Source organism: Orcinus orca, chromosome 1 (genome assembly GCF_937001465.1).
Source record: "Orcinus orca chromosome 1, mOrcOrc1.1, whole genome shotgun sequence".
NCBI classification, from domain to species: domain Eukaryota; kingdom Metazoa; phylum Chordata; class Mammalia; order Artiodactyla; family Delphinidae; genus Orcinus; species Orcinus orca.
This window is the reverse complement of record NC_064559.1, coordinates 179,848,641-179,872,041: the sequence shown is the minus strand read 5'-3', so window position 1 is coordinate 179,872,041 and position 23,401 is coordinate 179,848,641. Positions and strand designations below refer to the sequence as shown.

The following is a 23,401-nucleotide window of genomic DNA, read 5'->3' as shown; positions in this document are numbered from 1 at the left end:
TTTAACCAGATGATTCCTCCTATAAGTGTGCAGCTATGAAAACAGCTCCAGTAAGGGGGGCTAGGCTAAGGCTATTGCTCTGAACTATAGTGAAAAGATAGAGTGACTTCTCATCACCAGGCCCCCAGAGAGTGAACTTGATCTACTGGACCTTTTTATCTCTACTCTTGGTTGGTGACCAGATATCCCCAAGTCCCAGTCCTTGTGGGCAACTGCAGCTTTAACAAGCTTGAAAAACTTAAGCTTTCCACTTTGAAATGTGTAAGAATCTGACATCTTGGCATTTTGGAGTACTTTATTTATTTATCTATCTATGGCTGCATTGGGTCTTTGTTGCTGCATTCTGGCTTTCTCTAGTTGTGGTGAGCGGGGGCTGCTCTTCCTTGCGGTGCACGGGCTTCTCACTGTGGTGGCTTCTCTCGTTGGGGAGCATAGGCTCTAGGCACATGGGCTTCAGTAGCTGTGGCACGCGGGCTCAGCAGTTGTGGCTCGCAGGCTCTAGAGCACAGGCTCTGTGGTTGTGGTGCACGGGCTTAGTTGCTCCGCGGCATGTGGGATCTTGCCGGACTAGGGATCAAACCCATGTCCCCTGCATTGGCAGGCAGTTGCTTAACCACTGTGCCACCAGGGAAGTCCCTGGAGTACTTTTGTCCAGGAGAATGATCAGGAAAACTAAAGATAAAAGGCTTTATGGATTTATGTTCCAGGCTGAGAAGATCCACAGGTTCTTAAATTCTTAGTCCTCTACTGAGTTATCAGTTCTAAAGAGGGAAGAGAACATGTCGTGAAAGAGCACAAAACTGAGAATAAGGGCATATGGGTTGTGGTTCTGGCTCTGGCATATACTTGCCCTGTAACCTAAGGCAAGTCCCTCAGTCTACCTGGATAAAGTATCTTTATCTGTCAGACGGGAATATTTAGTACCTGTGTTGTGTTTGCTGTGAGAAACAAATGAGATAATGTAAAGAAAGCTACTTTGCAAAGTGTAAAGCATGTACAAACGCAAGGGATTAGCATAACCATCTCAGTTGCTTTGCATTCTTTGAAGAGATCTTTACATTCTCTGTTCCTGACAGCTGTATACACGGAGGTGGGAGATTTAGAGTTTGGTTGACTTGGAGGATTTGTTTATTCTCGTGTCCTTTCTTGCTTGCTTTCTTTTAACTTTCAAATCAATGCTAAAAGACACTAAGCAGAGGGCAGAATTCTGTGTGTCTGTGAATCAGCAGAACCCATACAGCCAAATCAATACAGCCAGGCTCTTATTGACACTCTTATAACACCCTCCAGGTTTTTAATCGAGAATTCTCCAGTATTTAGATGGATTAACTCACCTGCACAATATTCCATTTTCCAGTGGAGTCTATGATTAGATAATTATGTACACTTCTGCTACATTTTCTAAAGTAGAACAGGTTTCTCCCCATCCCTACTCTTTTTTGACTTTTCCATTGTATTACGACCAAAGGTTATTGCACAGCTGAGCTCAGGTACTTGCGAAGGGATTTCCCCGTATGCACATTTCAAAGAAAAGAACCCAGAGTAAAGTCAAAGATACTTGGGGTCTTGAAGTAGTTCTTGAGGAGCTTGTGTTTGTTTATTCAGTAGATGTGTCCTGTTCATAGGTGCTACTGACTGTCTCCACTAGTGCAAGGCATGTTTCCCTTGAGGATGTGTCAGAAACAAAGATAGTTACATAAGAACTAGGGAGAAAATAGGAGCATGGAAATTTTAGGCTTAAGAAATAATGTGCCTAGTAATAATAATATTCAATATACGTGTAAGAAAGTGAATATGATAATTGTAGAAATAGATTTATTGGGTGCCAGGAATGGTTTCTTGGGGAGAAAAAAGTTTAGTGGTCACTGGGTATATTTATTTCTTATAGTTGTACATACTGTGAGAGCAAGCTTCTTATCAGTGCTAGTCCCAAAAATCTTTAAAAAGTTGGTTTCAGTCCATGAGATAGTCTCAAAAATTACTGCTTTCTGAACATATTCCCTTTACTCCAAGATCTTGGATGGAGATAGAAGCAGCCAGAGCTCTCTTCAGAGCTCAGTGTTCTGTTGAATCTTTTTCTTGGTTGGTGGGACCAGATGGGGTAGGATGCTGCCTAGACTTCAGGTCTCCTCTGCCTTCCTTCTGCAAGACAAAACAGCCACATACTTCTAGCTTACAGAAGTCTGAGGTGTACAAGGAGACACGTTCTAAGAATTTTTATATTTTTGGATTTGTCTAGAGGGAGAGCCTGCATGGCTACTGATCATTGACATTCCCAAGGATTTAAGTTAAGAGCATTTCTAGTCATTTCCATCTTGAATTCTTTATTTGGAACTAGTACATTCATTCTAAATTTAATTGTTTAAAGGGCTTTAAAAATTATTTTATGCTTATAAAAGAGATGGAAGATTTCTTACTGCATCTGTTTCCATGCATCTGATGCAGGACTCTTAGGACACGTGTTAAAAATAAAGTAAGGGGCTTCCCTGGTGGCGCAGTGGTTGAGAGTCCGCCTGCCGATGCAGGGGACGTGGGTTCGTGCCCCAGTCCGGGAAGATCCCACATGCCGCGGAGCGGCTGGGCCCCATGAGCCATGGCCGCTGAGCCTGCGCGTCCGGAGCCTGTGCTCCGCAACGGGAGAGGCCACAACAGTGAGAGGCCCGCGTATCACAAAAAATAATAATAATAATAATAAAGTAAGTAGTCTAAATTAGAGAGAGAAAGAAGCAAATTGGGTTACTTGTTACAATACGTGAGGGAGATTTGTGTTTGGGCTTGGTACTGTGTTTGAGACTATTCAGGCCAGGAGTAGATGTCTTGTCTAGCTCTGAGCAGTGGTTTTGATATGCCATCTGGCATTTATATGATGCTTGGTATTTTTCAAGGCCTTCTAACGTGTCTTTCCCATTTGTGTGCTGCAGCTGCCCTGTGAGGTGAAAGAGGCCTCAAGAAGTTAAGTGACAAGTTAGTAGCCAGAGAGCAAGAACCTCCAGGTCCGATACATTTTATTTATGTATTTACCCTGTACTTTACTGCCCCCCACTGTTTGCTGCTGAGTATTCAGAGGTGCTACTGACTGTCCTAGAGACAAGCAAGAGGGAGGATAAAGTAGAAAAGAGAGTGATGGAGCAAGGAGAGAGACAACAGAGAAATAAGAGAAGGATGTTTATATGATAGGAGATAGCAGTGCCATTAGCATCTTCTGTGATTGCCACAGAGATTTTGTGAGCAAGTGGATAAAAATGATCTTCTGGGTTAAGGATTTGAGTCAGTGATCCAAGCCGAGACTGCTCATCTCCCTGGACAGTTTGAATATACACATACCTTAAAGCAACAAAAAGTGAGAATGAACGATCTGTACTAAATCAAGAACAGAATTTTAGAGCTTTTGTATTTCCAGCTGCACTATTTACTATATTGTGACCTTGAGCAGGTGACGTAAGATACCCAATCCTCGGCTTTCTTATCTGTAAAATTGGAATGATACTGATATCTTTGGCACTGAGCTGAGTGAAGATCAATTGAGGGTAAAACTCTAAAGCTTTTAAGTTGGCATCTTTGAAACATTCTTCAGAATCACACTTTTCACCTCTCCTGGGCATACATTAACACAGGATCCTGCTAGAAGCTGGGCAAAAGATTGTTCTTAGAGTTTCTGAGTCTCAGAGGGGATCCAGTAAGCAAAATGGCTCTTTGTTTTAGATTACGTTTTAGCTCAGACTTACAGGCACTATTCTTTCTGCAGCTCATGTTAGAATTCTCTTTGAGGCTCAGGGTCTGAAAACCCAGTTACGTACTTGTCATTCTTCCTTCAAGAATTTATTTACTTTCATTAGGTTGGAGTGTCAGAGAGATTAACAAATATTTCTGTGGGGTAGAGAGGGCTGGCCTAGTTTACTCCTAATGGAGGTTGAACAGGTGAGGAAGCAATGTAACAGCTGTGTGATCTAGGGCAAGCTTTTCAAACCTCTGACACTCTGTTTCCCCATCATTATATTATCAGATCCTTTTTTTTTTTTCTCTAAAGGGCCAGATAATATTTTCAGCTTGTGGGTCATACAGTTTCTGTTCTAGCACTTCAACTCTACTGTTGTAGCGTGGAAACAGCCATAGACAATGTAAGTGAATGGGGGCTGCAGTCTTCCAGGAAAACTGAATTTACAAAAACAGGCTGCACGCCAGATTTGGCCTGTGGGCTGTAGTTTGTGGACCCTTGCTTTAGAATACTTCACTAAAATATTTGGTCTTTTTTCTCCATCATACAAAATACTGATAGTGTTTTGTTGCTGTCATATATGCCAGTGTATAGACATACATGTCATGTAAGCTGAATATCAGTAAAGGCATGAGGAAGAAACCATGTGAAGTAAGATGTTCACATACCATTTCTATTCCACAGGAACAGGTTTTTAAATGTTCTGGTCACGCCTTCCTGTTAAGTTTCATTGCTTATACCAGTTGCTCTGCCTTCCTTTTTTTCCCAGATACACTATAACTATATTATGATCTAGCCCTTGTTTGAAAGATTGTGTTGTAGTAGACAGCAAGGAGAAACATGTTTTGTTTTTGAAGGAAGAGTATCTCTGCTGCCAATTTGAAAATGTATCTTTGTGAGCAGATCTTTAGGGAGAGTAGTATGCAGCCACTTCCAGCCCATAGTCTTTTGGAAAGCATGATTTCTCCTGTAGGCAGTTTGAAAAGGGGCTTCATACTTAACCTTTTGGAGCTTAAGACAGACACACCCTCAAACACTGAACTTGGCATTGTTTGGGATTGGGGAAAGGGATCTACATTATTCATTCTTAGAGTAGTGGGATACTGTGTAATAACCTGCCAGTAAGTATGACCATCTGGAACCCAGTTATGTTTAGAATTTAAGTAGTAAGGTTTCTGGCACTAGGCTTAGTGCTTTCTTGCTTCAATAGAAACCTTAGATGAGCTTAAATAAAGACTGTTGAGGGACTTCCCTGGCAGTCCAGTAGTTGAGACTCAAGTGCTTCCACTGCAGGGGGCACAGGTTCAATCCCTGGTTGAGGAACTAAGATCCCGCATGCCGTGTGGCACGGCCAAAAAGTTTAAAAAAAGAAAAGAAAGGACTGTTGAACCCTCTTTTCTCTCTAGTCACCCTGCCTTCCCTTGTATTCATTCATTTATTACATCTTCAAGCAGTGAAATGTAGGCTTTCCATACCAGACCACCCCTTCGGCCTTTGGAGTATGTGTTCAGTACACATTGCTTCTGGAATGGCTTAGTGAAGTGACTGGCGCAAGGCCACCAGCTTGTAGGCAGCAGGCCAGTTCACAAACATAGGTCTTTTTATTTCCAGAACATTGTTATTTTTCTCCTGAAATTGTCAATGTAAGGTTGGTTTTATTGTGGAGAACATATGCCTCCTTAAGGCTTGAAATGCTTTTTAGCCATTGTGATTGATAATGGTCCTTATGTCCATCTATATAAACATGAGAACCAGCTTGATGTTGGTGGAATTGTTTTAAATTTATTTATTTAAATTTATTTATTTATTTTTGGCTGCGTTGGGTCCTTGTTGCTGCGCGCGGGCTTTCTCTAGTTGCATGGAGTGGGGGCTGCGCTTCTTTGTGGTGCGTGGGCTTCTCGTTGCGGTGGCTTCTTGTTGTGGAGCACGGGCTCTAGGCGTGTGGGCTTCAGTACTTGTGGCACGTGGGCTCTAGAGCGCAGGCTCAGTAGTTGTGGCGCATGGGCTTAGTTGCTCCGCGGCATGTGGGATCTTCCTGGACTAGGGATCAGACCCGTGTCCCCTGCATTGTCCGGTGGATTCTTAACCACTGAGCCACCAGGGAAGTCCGGAGGAATTGTTTCAGAAATTTTAGTTCTCAAATTTAGTTTTCACTTTTCTTTGTAGTTTGGAAGAATATCTAAAATAACAAGCACAAGTTAGCTTAAATCTTACCCCCTTTCTTCTTATTCATTCATATTAATATTCTTTCTTTATCTTTCATTCCCCATTTGAAATAAAACATCCCAAGAGTTTTAGCCAATTCAAATAAAGAAGCCTGGAACTAACGTTAATAAATACCTGAGCAGTACTGGAACATAAAATGCAGGTGATAGTGCTGCTAATTGGGCAAAATAAAAAGCATGTCATCTAATGACAGGAGAACATGATCAAAATGCAAGTCAAAAAGGCAAGTGAAGAAGTTAATTTACTTTGAACATAGGGAGATGCTTGATATATGTTAAGTTGGAGACACATAGGAATGATTGGGGACATTCTCAGCCTGAAAGGCCTAAAGGCTGCAAGTTGGATTGGGGTGGTGGTGCATTAAGGTGAAAGATGGTACCAGTGTTTAGATTTGTTTTTCAGTCACAACTGGGCCAAGAGATATTTGCTTGCATTTGACAATGAGAGCATTATTTTTAGGTAAAATTTGACTGCCTGGGATGGGGCAGCTCTAGTGTTTTAATAGGAAGCAGCAATGGGCAAGGATTGGGCTTCATTTTAGGGGAAATTTCTGTGGTTCTTTTTCCTTGAATAGTTGTGATGATAGGGATTTAGGTATTATCTCCCAACAATATCTATTTGGTTTTAGTTGTTTCAGAGAGCTGTGTTGTGGGTTTAGGCATATTATAATGTAAAGGATTTTTGTAGAGAGAGTGAGGTACATGCCAAGAAATAGAGAGCCAAAACCTAAAGGTGCAGAGTTTTAGAAACTAGGGAATATTGTAGTAAAACCTTATGTTTCTTTGTATTTTATGAGGTTGGTCATTTTGATACATCCTCTTCCATGTCTAGCATGTTACTGAGGGAGGATTTGGTGAGAATGGTAACTGGTCGAAAGAAAGAGCTTAAAAGACTTCCAAGGGAATCTTAAAGGAGGAGCACTCTGCTTCTGGGATATTTTGAAAACTCCTTAGGTCTCTTTCTTCAAGAATGATAAAGAGTAACCAGATATTAGAATGACAGATTGTCTACCCCTGAGTGATATGATTGAATCATCCCAATTTGATTGAATCATCCCATTTCCTCCATGATTTTCTCCTTATGCTCCTGGCAGTGGCCAAACACAGGTCTCCCCCCTGCCCCTTCTTCTCCTACTTACCTATTGTCATTAATTTTTCAAACTTTGCTAATCTGTCCTGGTCACCTTTCTGAGAAGATTCTGACTTTCAAAAGGTTTACGCTTGGGAATGGTATGCACCCATGTTTCTAGCCTTGCAGTCTGCCTTGCGACTTCCAGGACGTGTGTGTGTGTGTCCCCTTCCTATCATGCCCTTTTATCTTTTTAAAAAATATATATATATATTTATTTATTTATTTGGCTGAGCCGGGTCTTAGTTGCGGCACGCCGGATCTTTAGTTGCGGCATGCGGAATCTAGTTCCCTGACCAGGGATCAAATCCAGGCCCCCTGCATGGGGAGCACAGAGACTTAACCACGGGACCACCAGGGAAGTCCCATGCCCTTTTATCTTAAATTCACTTCGGCAAGTCATGTGGATTTCTGATTGTAGTCCTACTTATACTTTCAAGGCCCAGAGAGAACCTCGTTTATTTTGAAACTCCTAGGATAGTTTGCAGTCCCAATAAATCTTATTTCAGGGCCAGGCTTTCCAAGAGGCCTCTTTTTTCTCAGAAAGGCCATATGCAACAACTCTCTTGCTCCTTCATTCAGAAGTAATTATTTATCAGGCTTTGAGCTAGGTGCTGTGAGGGAATCCAGAGATAAATCATACTCAGGTCCTACCCACAAGCTTATAAATCAGAAGGGGAAATATGGTAAGAAATACATAAATAATGATCATACAAGGTAACGTGGTGAGGGCAGGAAGAAGTACAGATTAAGGGCTCTGAAGGTTTACAGGAAGGAGTGATCACTTGGGGTTATTTAGAGAACACTTGCGGAGAGATGGCCGTTGATTTGAGCATTGCAGAAGTGGCCTTTTCTTGGTGGACTTTGATTCTTCCCATTTTAGTTTTGGAAAGCAAACTGTTTTTAAAACCAGATAAATTAAGAGATAATGGGAGTTGAGATTTCTTATAGCAACAAACATTCAATATTTCATCTGGTCCTTAAGTCTTTATTAAATAGTTAAACAGGCAGTCTTATTCAAGTGTTTATAATCTAATTAATGAACATGAGTAATAAATCTAATATTAATTATGAACTAAATCTGGGAAATTCTATTATGCATTTTTCATAAGAGTCATTAAGCTAATGTGGCTTGGTCTTACTATATATAAATAGCTTTATCTCATGATAGCGATAGCAATTTAACATGGAATAAAAAGGATCCTGGAATATAAATCTCTTTCTTACTTTTAAACACATACCTTTCTTATCACTCTAGAAGATGAACCTGGCATATTTGCCATGGGTTGTAGATGTTGTAAGTAGGCTACTTCTGTAGCAAAATCAATTCAGTTGCAATTTATGTATTAATTATTAAAATAAGTGATAAAATTAACTAAGGTTACTTTATATATTTTAACTTGTTTGGTGAGCAAAATTTGTTTATGATTAGGTTTTATTATTTTAATGTTAAGTTTTGCCACAGTCAGAAAATATTGAGAACACCAACTTGTTTTCATAAGATCTGTTGCGTGAGATTTGATCTAATTTTTAAAGCCCCATGTGAAGACTGGATCTGCTTTGGGGAAAGCCTTTTGAATAAAAATACTCACTTTCTAGGAATTTATAGTAACAATTTATGTTCTTCCAAGAGATTTTTAAGATTTATTTATTATTTATTTATTTTTATTCTATTTTTGGCTGTGTCGGGTCTTAGTTGCAGCGCGCAGGATCTTTGTTGAAGCATGCGGTATCTTTCGTCTTGGTGCCCGGGCTTCTCTCTAATTGTGGCGTGCGGATTTTGTCTTCTCTAGTTGTGGCACGCAGGCTCCAGGGTGTGTGGGCTCTGCAGTTGTGGCGCGTGAGCTCTGTAGTTTGCTGCACGCAGGCTCTAGCTGAGGTGCGCGAGCTCAATATTTGTGGCACACGGGCTTAGTTGCCCTGCAGCATGTGGGATCTTAGTTCCCTGACCAGGGATTGAACCTGCATCCTCTGCATTGTAAGGCGGATTCTTTATCACTGGACCACCAGGGAAGTCCCCCAAGAGATATTAAGATAATTAGCTACAAATCATCTCTGTGCAGAGATGCTAGAAAACATGCTCCAAGCCATTTTCTCTTCTTCCTCATGAGAGGATCTTCTGTCCCTGATGAAAGTATAGTACCTTTGTGTCTTTGGAGTCAGGAATTTATGAAAAGAGGTTTCTCAATGGAAAAAGCGTAAAAGTTGTAACTCTAAATCGAAAGCTGAAATGATCCTTTGTTCGTAAATTCAACTTAGTGTAAAGAACAGTGAGAGCTGGATGGATGGATGGAAAAGAAAGCCTTACCAGTGAGCCAGTTTCTTAGAAGTATAGCGGGAGGAGCTCATGTTTAAGCTAAATGACTCCTTAGGGTGGGAGTGAGGGAGCTGGGCAGAGCTTGAAGTAGGGCTGTAAGCATCTTTTAGAGGAGGTGGCCTGGGTGGTTCTTAATGCCTTTTTCCCCCCAGTTTTAAACTTCTGTGATGCAGTAAAATGTAAAGGACATTATTACTGACTTGAATTTTTTTTGCTATTATCCATTTATGATTTTCTAATTCAGACAGGTCTCTCAAGTTAAACACTTAACCTTTAATACATTTATCAGTTCCAGATAATTTGTTAACTTCTGTTCTGTAGCCAACCCCCACTCTGACAGTGTGGCTCTGAGCCAGCCAAAGATTCATTCATAATCTATTGACTGCACAGATGTTTGGGAACTGATTGCACCAGCACATCCTTAGTTGGGGCAATTCAAGATTTAAAAGCAGACTGTGCACAGATGGTTTTAAAAATGCTTCTTGAATTGTGTACCTTGGTAATATTTGTGGGAAGAGATCAGAGGACAATCAAAACTGGTTACCAACTTTCTAAATCTCACGGGCCTTTGCACTCAAACTAAACCTACTCATCATTAGCAAGTTATACAGAGATACACTGGCAATTGTGCATCTTCCTCCTTTGACCATAGCAGTTTTCATGGCAGATTCTGCTAAGATCAGGCATGTACAGGGGTCCCTACAATGAAAGGTTAGATTCTTTTTAAAGTTTTTTTGATAATTATTTTCATTTCTAGAAAGATTTTATTTGCCCCATTTAAAAAGGTTAGAGTCTCACTCTCATCATTGTCATGAGTACCTCGTAAGAATCTACTAATAAAAGTAAATAAATTTCTGTAGATTACCTTGGTTTCTTTGTTCTCAGTACATCTAAGAGAATAGTGTATAGGCCATGTGCATATGGTGATAAGTGAAAATGTCATGGGAGCTGAGTTGAGAGGATCTTACTTGGTTATTTAGGACTCAAGATTTTATCTAGTCATTTCCAACCGTGATTCAACATTCTTCACTTTAATTCCCTCCAGAAACTCCAAGATCATATTGCTTCCTAACACTTAGAGTTCCTGTTGATGTATAGAGCTGCTTGTAGGCCTCCAGCACCAGAAATTGGCTCCAAACCTTTTCCCATTACATCATCAGCCACTAATGTCATTACACCAGAGTGAAATCTGCTTTGAAGATTGTACTCTTGTTTTCCTTTCATTTCTTTCCTCTCATCATTTCCTTTAGAAGAAAAAGGGAAAAAAAAAAATTAGAGACCTCTAGGACAGTCCCAGGCAAACATTTAAGAGTGAATCAAACATCCTCACAGTCTAAACCTAGATTTATCAGCCTTCATTCCATTCTGCTGATGGAGAATGATGTGCCCAGCATGCATCCACATGAAGCCTGGAAAGTAGCAATTTGGTCATGTGACCCCTGGCTTTGGTGCGTTTCTTTCAGCCCTTCAGAATTAGTTCTTAATGACTTACATAGCTGTCCACCAGCATCCTGTCACTGGCCTGTCAAACCTTTTCAGATAGTTTCCCAGAATAGAAATTCTTAGGACATCACTAAGTTTCTTGCTCTTTGTGTTCAATTAAACTGTTTCTTGGGTGTAGTATTTGTCAGATAAGCATTTAAGCCATCTGGAGTTTTTTACTTCCCCCCTGTAAATCTTTTAAGACATTACAATGTTATCTATATTTATAGCTGATGTGGAGATCCTTATTCATCTTCCCTCCCCCATCACAAAGCAATTGATTGCAAGTTCTGACTCTCTTTTCTCTGTCCTAAATATAATTCTTCAATGTTTTTCAACCATCTTTAAAGCTTCCAGTTGGTGGTGTGCTTTGTTTGGCTTTGTGCCTGACAGCATGGTTCAGGTAAGGAAAGAACTGGGAAGTGATTTCAGTTCGGAGACTTTGTGCCGTCCACTCAATTACTGGCCTAGACTTTAGTGTTTTTGTGTCCTTTGAGGCAGATTAGCTTGAGATTAGAAAGAATAATAATCATCAGTAGCCCCAAAGAAGTGGGACCACAGTGTCTAAAACAAAAGAATAAACTTGGCTCTTATTTTTTAAGACTTTGGGTTTACATTTCTGTACAGTATTAATCACTGGGGACCCTTAATGTATGTGCTGCAGGCTGTGGCATGGAGTGTGAGAAGCCACATAGAACTTGAAAAACATTGGAGAGAATGGCATTGAAAATTATGGACCAGACTAGGACAACCAAGTGCCTTTTTTTCTTTCCCCTCCGCAAAATAAGACATTAAAAGTCCTTGATTCACATTGGGATTTGAGTTTGGATTTCTAGCAATTTTAGATTTTCTGCTTGGAGCTCCTTGTTAGTCTCTGCGGTATGAGCTGGATAGAAGGGAAAACTTTCCTCCTTATTTTTGGCTAAGACTTAAGCCGGTGTGAAAAACCCCTTCAGCACAATTTTGTATACTTTCTCAGGCTGAGAAATTGAATGAATTAGTGAAAACATCCACAAGGAAAGCTATAAATAACCTGGACATAAAGTCTGACTTTATTATTTCTAATGTGTCTCATGTATGTGTTTGTTTTTAGTTGTCAAAATGTCCACAGAAGGAGGATTTGGTGGTGCTAGCAGCAGTGATGCCCAGCAAAGCCTACAGTCCTTCTGGCCTCGTGTCATGGAAGAAATCCGGAATTTAACAGTGGTAAGGAAGAATGAGAAACTTTTAAAGAGTGTAAAAGCTTTGAGATGAATAACCAAAACTTAGACTAAAGTGTTTTTAATCTCAAGCACATTTCTAAAAATATAGTTCATTTCTGACCTTTGGATAGGAAAATGAAAATATAATTTACCTTAGGTGAGGTAACTACAAGGGTTTTTTTATATCTTAGTGCCTCTCTTTAGGCATGTGGTTGTATAGTGGATGCTTTGACTTGGAGATACTTTAATGTGAGGCAGATCTTTTAGAGAATGCAGAAAAGCAGAGCTTACTTTCCTCCAGTAGCTGTAGGTCATTTCTTAAGCCTGATTAGTGGCCCTGCCAAATTTCTAGGACCTGGTGAAAACTATTGGGCAGTTTATTCAACAACAAATCTATTGTAAGCAGGCACTCTTTCCAGGTGTCAAAAGATACACTTAGATTGGGGTTACTTAACAGCCTTACTGACATTTTGGGCCAGATAATTCTTTGTTTTGAGGGGCTCTTCTGTGCATTGTACGGTGTTTAGCAGCATCTCTGGCCTTTAATCAGTAGATGCCAGCCAGTAGCACTCCCCTTCCAGTTGTGACAACCAAAAATTTTGCTAGACAGTGGCAAATGTTCCCTGGGGGGCCAAAATCATCCCCTGTTGAGAACCTCTGACATAGAAGAATCAAATAAAACCCTGGCTCTTGAGGGGCTTGCAATGTAGTAATTACAACCAGAGTCATTTATTTGATAAGTATTTATTAAACAGTTACTGAGTCAGGCACAGTGATGAATCTGAAGCAATAAAAGTCAGAGTATGGTGTCATATCCTTAATGAAGAATGCTCCATTTGGTGTCATTTCAGCAAATGCTGAAGGAGCTCTCTGTGTTAGATGTGTCATTCCTGCCCTGAAGGTATCAATATTAGCATCCTGGCAGAGCAAACACTGGATTCCTTCTTGATGTAGAACTCATGTTGCAATTTCTTAGAGCTTTGGTCCGTAACCTCTAACATAACGTAGTCAGTTTATTTGTTCACTCGACAAATACTTATGCACCTACTATGGCTATGCTAGTTACTGTGGATCCAATTGTGAACCAGACAGACGGAATCATTGCACTCACAGAACATGTATTCTGGTGGGAGAGACAGACTATAAACAGGTAATGAATGAATAAAATAAACAAAATAACTTACTGTGATAAATGCCCACTTGACTTCAGGGGTAGAGAAACTAATTTATATTCTGAATGTACTTGTGGGTCACGTTTGTTTGTATGGGGGATTTTCAGCAGTTGAACTTGGCTTGAGCTTTCTCGGAGTGGCCTGTGTTCACAGGTGGATTTCCACTGAGAAATCATTCTTTCTCTTCTGCAGTCTAAAGGTGGTAGTTATCTGTACTATCTTAGATATAAAACAGAAGGAAGGAAAAAAATGAAATTATAAAGTCAAAAGTGGGGTATTTTGTGCATGTTTTGAGGGGATAATCTCATGGTTAAGCTTATCAGGTTTTAGTGCTGGAATCAGCCTGGTGTAAAACTAGTGCCCTCCTGGGGTATGGTGGGACTAGGCCAGTGCAGCAAGTCTGTCCTCCAGCTTGAACGCAGAAAAAATCCAGGATCAGGCGAGCGGTCACATAAACTGTGGAAGTTCAAATTCAGCACCTAGCTTTTCTGTATTTTGTTGGACTTTGATTTTTTTTTAAATTGTGGTAAAACGACACAGTGAAATTTACCATCTTAACCATTTAAACATGTACAGTTCAGTAGTGTATTTACATTGTTGTGAAACAGATATCCAGGACTTTTTCATCTTGCAGAACTGCAACTTTATAGCCATAAACAACCACCACCCGCTTTTCCCTCTCCCCAGCCCTTGGTAATCACCATTCTACTTTCTGTTTCTATGAGCACTCTAAGTACCTCACATAAGTGGACCCATACAGTATTTGTCTTTTTGTGCCTGGCTTATTTCACTTAGCATAATGTTTTCAAGGTTCATCCATGTTGTAGCATGTGACAGGATTTCTTTCCTTATTCAGGCTGAATAATATTTCCTGTGTATGTGTACATACCACACTTTGTTTATCCATTCATCTGTCAGTGGGCATTTGGGTTGCTTTCATTTCTTGCCTATAGTGAATAATGCTGCAGTGAACAGGAATGTGGGCTTTGATTTTTATCCTACTTGGTTTAATTTTCAAGTTTGATTGACATCAGAGCAGATCGTGGTGTTGACCAACTTTTTGTCGCTAGACAGCTAGTCCTTCAGAGGTTAAAAATGGATTTGGGACTTCCCTGGTGGCGCAGTGGTTAAGAATCTACCTGCCAATGCAGGGGACATGGGTTCGATCCCTGGTCCGGGAAGATCCCACATGCCGTGGAGCAGATAAGCCTGTGCGCCACAACTAGAGCCTGCACTCTAGAGCCTGCAAGCCACAGCTACTGAAGCCCGTGCACTTAGAGCCCATGCTCTGCAACAAGTGAAGCCAACCACGATGAAAAGCCCATGCACCACAATGAAGAGTAGCTCCTCCACCACTCGCCGCAACTAGAGAAAGCCCTCATACAGCAATGAAGACCCAATGCAGCCAAAAATAAATAAATAAATAAATTTATTTTTTTTAAAAGTGGGTTACTTTGAGGAATTCACTTGTAGTTCAAGTTTTATGAGTAAGGAGAAAGAAGATCAAGGAGGAAAGTCTTCTTTAATCATTCTCCTATTGATGGCTAACTAAAAATTTCCTCCTGTGTACCCCTGAGAAAAGACTCCTAGACTGCTACCATCGTATCTCTTACATCAGATGCTTAGAATGATGTTTGGCATAAAATAGGTGCACGTTAAATATTTGAATGAATCAGATTCCTCCGCTTCAGAGTTAGTGTGAAGCAACATAGTGCCAAGTTGGAGTGAGAATGCAATCCAATAAAGTCCCTTTGTAAAATTTTATTTTCCTTCTGCCTATGGCACACGAAGAAGGCATCTGCTTCTCTGACTGCACTTCTGCCTGTGTAACGTGGCTGACGTTTTAGTGTTTAGTCTGTGCCTTTCCTGAACTCAACAGCACTTACAACCAGACTTCCTCAGATATGTCAGAGCCTCTTAGGTTGACATCTCAAAGTATCTACCAGATTTTTAAAAAAATCCATATGTTCAAACCATCCAAACATAAATAAAACTTATGAGAATACTCATAAGGTGTTGTGGTCTCTCTATGACTGGGACAAAGATGTTCCAAAAACAAGTAATTGAAGTTTGCTAGATGATATAATTCATGATGTATTGGAGACATTGGCCCCAGTTGTTTTGGTCTGTGTTCTGCAAAAGCAATTTGTCTTTCATCTCAGCTTGGCCATCAGGCTCTCCTCATTCTTGAAAGCTCTGCATTGTCCATAAACCCAGATGGTGTTCAGCTGGAATTGAAGTTGGTTAAAAATCATACCAAAATGATCATACACCAGGATGATTGTGTAAAATACTGTATTCCTGCTTAGCAGAACTCTGGGAACAATAATTAATAGACTTCTTGGCATTGAATTTTACCCTTCTAGACCTCTTCGAAAGGGGGGAAGAAGAAGCTCACTTTTCTCTTTTGGGGGGCAGATGGGGAGGCAGTAATGCTGAATCTTAAAGAAAAATCTAATCCTCCTTTAAGCTCCTTCCGTACATCCCATTTAGCCTTCAGTTAGCTGTAATTTAATGCTTAGGTCACTTTTTTTTTTTTTTTTTTTTTTTTTTTTTTGCGGTACGCGGGCCTCTCACCGCTGTGGCCTCTCCCGTCGCGGAGCACAGGCTCCGGACGCGCAGGCTCAGCGGCCATGGCTCACAGGCGCAGCCGCTCCGCGGCATGTGGGATCTTCCCGGACCGCGGCACGAACCCGCGTCCCCTGCATTGGCAGGCAGACTCTCAACCACTGCGCCACCAGGGAAGCCCAGGTCACTTTCTTTTAATCGCCAATTATATCTTTTCATTCTGCAATGCCTCCAGATTGGAAGATGACATTTCCACCATTACAATCAAATCAGATAACCATTTAAATAAGAACTTGGAGGTAAAGGTTGGTGGACTGTTAAAAAATAGGTCCTGTGCTGTTTGAGCTCTTCCTGTAGAGCAGTGCTTCTCAGAATTTATTGTCTATATGTGAACAACATAAAGGTCATGTTGAAATACAGATTTTGATTTAGGAGGTTTGGATTGGAGCCTGAGATTCTGCATTTCTTTTGAGTTCCCAGATGATGCCATTGCTGGTCTAGGGACCTCACTTGGAGCAACAAGGCTTTAAAGCAGTGGTCCTTAACCCTCACTGTGGATTACAGTCACCAGGGTAGTTTTCAAAAAATGTGATGCCAGGACTCCACTCCCTAGAGTTCCTGATTCACTGAGTCTGGGGTAAAGCGCAGACATCTTGTTTTTCAAAAGCTCCCCCAGGTGATTCTAACATGTTGCCAAGGTTGAGAATCACTGCTTTCGAGAGGATAGAATCTTGACTTTGCCGGAGTGAGTGCCTGACTAGGTAGGCCTGCAAAAGGTTTCTCATCATGTTTGAGACTGTGGATGTTCTTTAGTGCAGCCTGAGACCCATTGACTTTTCTTTGGCTTTCAGCTCTCATTGAGTGAATTCAGACTTCTTGAAATTCGGCAATTTCAGTTGGCAGCGTTTTTTTTTTTTTTTTTTTTGCGGTACGTGGGCCTCTCACTGTTCTGGCCTCTCCCGTTGCGGAGCACAGGCTCTGGACGCGCAGGCTCAGCAGCCATGGCTCACAGGCCTAGCCGCTCCGCAGCATGTGGGATCTTCCCGGACCGGGGCACGAACCCGTGTCCCCTGCATCGGCAGGCGGACTCTCAACCACTGCGCCACCAGAGAAGCCCCCTTGGCAGCATTTTTAAGTGTAGTTCTTTGGTTGTGGTCAAGAGCATGAGAATGTTCTGAGAGAATCTGCTCTTCTACGATGCTGATGTCACTTCCAAGAGTAAAATGTGTTAGTTGTTCTTCCACTTGGATTAGCATCGGGAGAAGAAGTTTAATGTTACTCATGTCAGTTGCATGGTTTCCAATGACAAGGGGAGCATTGACTTGAAAGCCAATTTACTGATAGTGAAGGGGCTCCCCTCTCCAATAAGCTTGTTGTAAACCCTTACATGTGACTGGAAAGCTAGGCTGAGATTATAGAAAACTGGGCTGTTGTCAGCGATAATGAGCCACACACACACATCTGAAGATCCTTTAAGATCTCAAGGTTTGGGGATCATGAGAAAGTTTCTCACAAAAGAAAAGGTTGGTGGGGCTTAGAGCAGAGCTTTTTGTAAATTTCTGCCTCATTTTACACATCATCAAGGTGGGGATGATATCCTTGACCTTTTCTTGTTTTTTCTTTTAATTATAGTCTCATAGAAATTCTAAAAGTAATATTTTATTCTTTCAAGTTAGGGAAAGAGGTCTTTTTATTAGCTTTGGGCTTTAGTTAAGTAATCTTAGAACAGTCTTGTGGGAATTATATTAAATAACCAAGCCAAATGAGAGCACGCTTGCAAGAGACCTAAATCTTGTGGTCATAATCTTGTTCTTTGTGTATCATCCTGGGAGGCCTTCCAAAGGAATTATCATCCCTAGTATTCTCTTTGGCATTTCTGTTTAACCTCATCATTTTGTGTGATATGCCACACAAGAAAGAAGACCAGTGATTGATTTCTGTAGTTAAATGTTTTTTTAAAAATCCCTTTAGAATCTGGCCCCAATCCAGCATTCCCTTTCCTACTGTTCCCCTCTGTACTAAGGTCATACATCGAAAACTTAAATAGGCCAGGGTTTTGTCTCTGTGCTTCTGTGCATGCTGTTTCTTCTGTCTGATTAACATACTTTTCCAGCAAGCAGATTTGCAGTATCCCTAGATATAATTGAGATTCAGCCCCTCTGTGGAACATTTGCCAGTTCCTCTCGCTCACTCCAGCGCCCCACACCTCCCATTGCCAGCTGGTCATTTCTTTCCTTTCCGTGTGGGATTTTACACCCCCATTCTAGTATAAGATAGGGGATTATAATGTTCTCATGTGTTAGTCTCTAACAATTAAACTATTTGGCTATTCAAAGGTAAGAATATATTTGCATCTTCCGCATAGTAGTAGGTATCATACATTTGCTGTTAGTTGAGTTGCATGAAGTAATAAATGAAAGAGGAGGAGAAAAAATAAGAATAGTATGTGTCCTGCTGTCTCCTTTTGGTGAAACTTTAATAAACTGGACTTCTAAGCCTCTACCACTCCAGGGTTAGGTTTTTAGAGGCTTATGGAAAATGCTGATACCTAATTTGGAAAAGGAAAGGATGAAAAATTAGTGTTGGAAATTTGTAGAGGTGAGTGGTAGCCAAGCAGCTTGTTGGGTTTGGGTGGAGTAATTAGATGTCTTGGGACTTCCCTGGCAGTGCAGTGGTTAGGACTCCATGCTTCCACTGCAGGGGGCATGGGTTCAGTCCCTGGTCGGGGAACTAAGATCCTGCATGCCGCCCGGCATGGCCAAATAAATAAAGTAAGTAAGTAAGTAAGTAAGGTGTCTCGGTGTACATTTTATCCTAATAGTTGCTCTTCTGTATTCATAAAATAGAGTCTGGAAAGGCTGGTGATGTTTTTCCAAAATGCCCCACTGCCTTCTTTGATGTATAGTTGAGGTTTTCTGTTGGTCTTGGAAAAGAAAGTTCACTAATGCATGTTAATTATACCAAATCTCAAATAAGAGCTCCTTCCTCCGTAATGTGATGATGTAAATTCCCAGGTGAGCATATTGAGTCACATTTCAGACCACTTATAGAATCAATCATTTGACACCTAGTCCCAGTAGGGATTTTGCTGATTTTAGCTAATCTCTGCCTTTGCACCTTTCTCTTCATTGCAGCTCTGAAACCCAAAATTGATTTTTATTTCTAGAATTGCATCCATCATTGGCCATGTGTTTAAATACCAGTAGTATCAAAATAAAATGAAAAAGCGCCTAAACTGCAAGTAATTGAGTAGTGCTAATCGAAAATCCCTTTCCTAAATCCTATCCACAGTAAAGTTAAATGGTTTCTCCCCAGCTTAGTCATGTTTGTTAAGAAAAAATTGACAGGGCTATTCCTAAATGACAGCTGATATATTCACCCTCACCCTTTTTCCATACTCTTCTACTCCCACCCCCACCCCCAAGCAGGTTTTGGAGACAAGGCCTTTGCTGCTGTGATGGGAAAGGAGCTCCTCCCCAATTTCTGATGTCACATTAGTGCAAAGGTCAGAAATAGGCAGTGCCGGGCTTCCCTGGTGGCGCAGTGGCTGAGAGTCCACCTGCCGATGCAGGGGACACGGGTTCGTGCCCCAGTCCGGGAAGATCCCACATGCCGCGGAGCGGCTGGGCCCGTGAGCCGTGGCCGCTGAGCCTGCGCGTCCGGAGCCTGTGCTCCGCAACGGGAGAGGACACAACAGTGAGAGGCCCGCGTACCGCAAAAAAAAAAAAAAACAAAAAAAGGAAATAGGCAGTGCCACACTGGCTGGTGAGAACAGTCACTGTGGCCAGGTGCTGCTGGCACTTGCCCTTGCATTCCTTGATTAGAAGGAAGAACTGGAGGAAAATCCCTAAGACAAAAGTCTCATTTTAACCTGCATGCAAGCTGGTAAACTTTCTTGGGTGAGGGGAAGACACGTATAATACATCTCTATATCGTGCTGGCAAAGAATCTGGTATTGTTTGGGGCCACTTTTCATGAGGGCACTATTAGAAGCCATCATAAGTTCATCCTGAAACCCTTTGTTTGAAGCTCTGCCTTGGTTAAGAAGTATTTTGCCTCTAGAGCTTGTATTTTGTTCATTTCATTTGTACTTCCTCTCCTGCCATATTTTCTGAAAGGAGGGACTAAACCAATCAGAGTGTTTCATGCTGCCTGTCATACCCTGTTGATTATTCCTACTATTTATGTACCTGTTGTTACTCATTTCAGAAAGATTTCCGAGTACAGGAACTCCCACTGGCTCGTATTAAGAAGATTATGAAACTGGATGAAGATGTGAAGGTGAATTCACATTCATTTTCATTATTCATATTGAAAGTAAAACGATGGGAAAATTATTGCTCATTTCTCTAGAGCTCAAAGTCTAATTAAACAAAAATGAAAATAATATTGTCTGTTGCTTTTTTATTTGGATTCTCTCTAAAATTGTTATGTGAGCTAAAATTGAACAGTTTTAATTGTTGTATGGTCTTCTCTGAAAATTGGGGATATCCTGTTTTCCAGATGTTGAAAAGATGCTGAGTATTTGCTTTTTGAATCGCCCGATTCTTTCCACTATGTAATGTGAACATGTATCATCACATCAACAGGACAGTGACGTCTTCCTAGCATCTTATTGCAATCTCTAGTTTGTTGATCTGAGCTCTAAGAAATGTTTGATAATGATATTGCACTTGTTCTAACTTTTCAATCTGTAAGTTTTTTCACATGATTTATACTTGTGAGAGGATTTACTTGGGGGTGGCCTTTTCTGTATTCCTAGGAGTCCACATCCTGTTACAGTTCTCACAGGAAAAGAGCAACTGTCTCTCTTTCCACTCAAAATTGATAGTCTCTTGTATTTGTGTGGAAAGCTAACAGTTTACCACAGTTTTCCCTTTTATTAGCTCACTTCTTCCTCATGGTAACCCTGAGAGATTTGATAGGATAAGAATTGTTAGTTTCACCATTCTATAGATATGGAAATAGACACAAAGAGGTTAAAAGTGTCTCACCCAGAGTAGGAGAACCAAGATCCCAATTCTCACCTCCTACTTCCTTAACTCCAGAGCTCTTCCCGTGGCTATATCCTGCATAGAGCACCTCACCAAGGGTTCAGAGCTTTGTTTGACCAAGAGTTTGAACTTTGAATTCAGACTTGGCAAGGCAGCTTGCATTACTTGAGCACTTACTGTGTGCCAGGCCTTGTGCTGGGTGCTTTTATATATATTATCTCATTTGATTCCCACAGCAACCCTGGAAGGTTGTTATCCTTTTTCTTTTCACTATGTGAAAAATAAAGCCCAAAAGGATGGGAAGCCAGAGATTTTCCCTAAATCCGTTGGCTCTCATACTCATTATCTTTCTCCACATTGTCTCCCTTTGGATTAGAACCTAAGTCCTACCACTTACTGGCTCTATGGACATAGGCAAATCACTTCATCTCTCCTAAACCCTAGTTTCTCTGAAAGGCTATTATGAGAGAAAGAAAGTGCATGGTAGGTGCTAGATAAATATCCTTTTTCCCTCTTCCCTTCTTCTGTCTGCTACCTGCTTTGTCCCTACTCGTGGATTTATTTTACCTTGGAATCTTGTAAGGCTACCACCATCTTGTTTTCTAGCCCTTGCCCCATAGCCCAAGAGTAGGACATGAGGTAAGGGACGAACTGACTGGTTTGAATGACTTACTGACAGGGAGGGCCTACGTCTGTTACAGATGATCAGTGCAGAAGCCCCTGTGCTGTTTGCCAAGGCGGCCCAGATTTTTATCACTGAGTTGACTCTTCGAGCCTGGATCCACACAGAGGATAACAAGCGCCGGACTCTTCAGGTAATATTGTAGAAAATTAGGCAAGAGCTGCCTTTGCCTTCTTCTGTTGCATGGCTTTGGACCAAAGTTTTTGTTTTTCCTTAGCACTCTGTCAAGCTGATATGTTTAACTGGCATCTTCCTCTACTGCTGGGAGGCAGGCAGACCATATAGCCAAGATAGTCTGTATTTCCCCACCAAGAATCTTAATTTCCAACTCTCCTGTTTTTCACAGCTCAGTGACTGAACTTTGTACTTGGTGAGCTCTCACTATAAACAGAGGCTAAAGTGGTATATATCTGTTTCCAGATCTAAACAACTTCTGGTTGGAAGCCTTGAGAGACTCCAGAAAAGAACAGTCCCAGGAAGAATAGTCTCACTAACCTCATTAGCCTTTTTGTTCCTTCCCTACTTTCCTGGGAATCCTTTTCTTCTTCTTTCATGTTTCCTTTTTTATTTTAATCCAGCAAATCAGCATTCATGTTGTATGAGGACCCCTTGGTCATTGGCTCTAGAGGCCCTCCGCTCAACATCCAGGCCCTAGTTGTTAGAGGAAAGGTTTCCCAGACGTAAGAGGAAGGGTGTGACAGGTACAATAGTGACAGTATTTTAACAACAAAGCCAAGGAAGTAAATTATGCTTTCTGTTTCCCTTTATCTCCAAAGTTGAAAATGCATGCTTTTATTCATTTATCTACAGATATTAAATGAATACCCACAATGTGCCAAGCACTGTTCTAGGCCCTGGGGACTAATACACAAAACAGACAAAAATTCCTACCCTTGGGAAGTCTATATTCTAGTGCAGCCAGACACTGAAAACTTATTTTATGCTGTCTTGAAGGAAGTCTATGAATTTAGAGAGATCCAATTAAAGCTACCTTCAAGATCAATTCAGATTAAAAAATAAAATGGGCAAAGCACTTGAACAGGCCCTTCAAAAAAGAAGATACCCAGATGACCAATAAGCATATGAAAAGGTATACAACATCATTTGTCATAGGGGAAATACAGATTAAAACCACAATGAGATACTGGTTTACACCCACTACAATGGCTAAAATAAAAAAGACTGACAATACCAAGTGTTGACAAGGAAGTGAAGTGACTGAAACATTTATTGCTGGTCAGAATGTAAGGTGCGATCACCTTGGAAAACTATTTGGCACTTTCTAATAAAGTTAAACATGTTCCTTATTCTAAGACCCAGCCATACCACTCCTACGTGTACACCCAAGTGTGGACATTGTTGTATTGGAATGTTCATAACAAACAACCTTGTTTATAATAGCCAAAAACTGGAAACAACTCAAATGTCCATCAAGATGTAAATATATTAACAAATTGATATATTCATAAAATGGATTACTACTCAACAATAAAAGGAGCAAACTGTTTATTCATACAACAACATGGATGAATCTCAATAACATTAAGCAAAAGAAACCAGAGGAAAAAATTACATAGCACGTATACCATATACTATCACCATCTGTGATGATAGAAATCAGAGTTGTTGTTGCCTCAGATTGGTAGGGGAAGGAAGTTGACTGGAAAGGGATAGAAGGAAACTTTGTTCTTATCTGGGTGATAGCTACCTGGGTGCATATATTTATTCAAATTCATCAAGCTGTGTACTTAAGATTTCTGTTTTTTTTTTTTTTTTACTAAATATGATAATCAGTAAAATACTAGCATTAAAAAAGGCAAAATAAAAATGTTAAAAAGACCCATTTAAGTATATCTGTTTCCAAAATTCTGTAGAACACTTTGGTGTGTGTTTGGAGGTGATTTTTTTTTCTCCC

General features: G+C 40.8%; 1 protein-coding gene across 7 annotated transcripts in view; it reads left to right on the top strand.

The window, feature by feature from the left end:
* NFYC (nuclear transcription factor Y subunit gamma) overlaps positions 1-23,401 on the top strand; it is a 63,143-nt gene that overhangs the window by 21,109 nt on the left and 18,633 nt on the right. For all 7 annotated transcript variants that reach the window (XM_049708742.1, XM_033422006.2, XM_012531916.3 and 4 more), the window contains exons 2-4: positions 11,962-12,074; positions 20,020-20,091; positions 21,506-21,619. In XM_049708742.1, coding sequence (XP_049564699.1) covers positions 11,970-12,074; positions 20,020-20,091; positions 21,506-21,619 — 291 coding nt within the window. In that variant the 5' untranslated portion in view covers positions 11,962-11,969. The remainder of the gene's footprint in view (positions 1-11,961; positions 12,075-20,019; positions 20,092-21,505; positions 21,620-23,401) is intronic.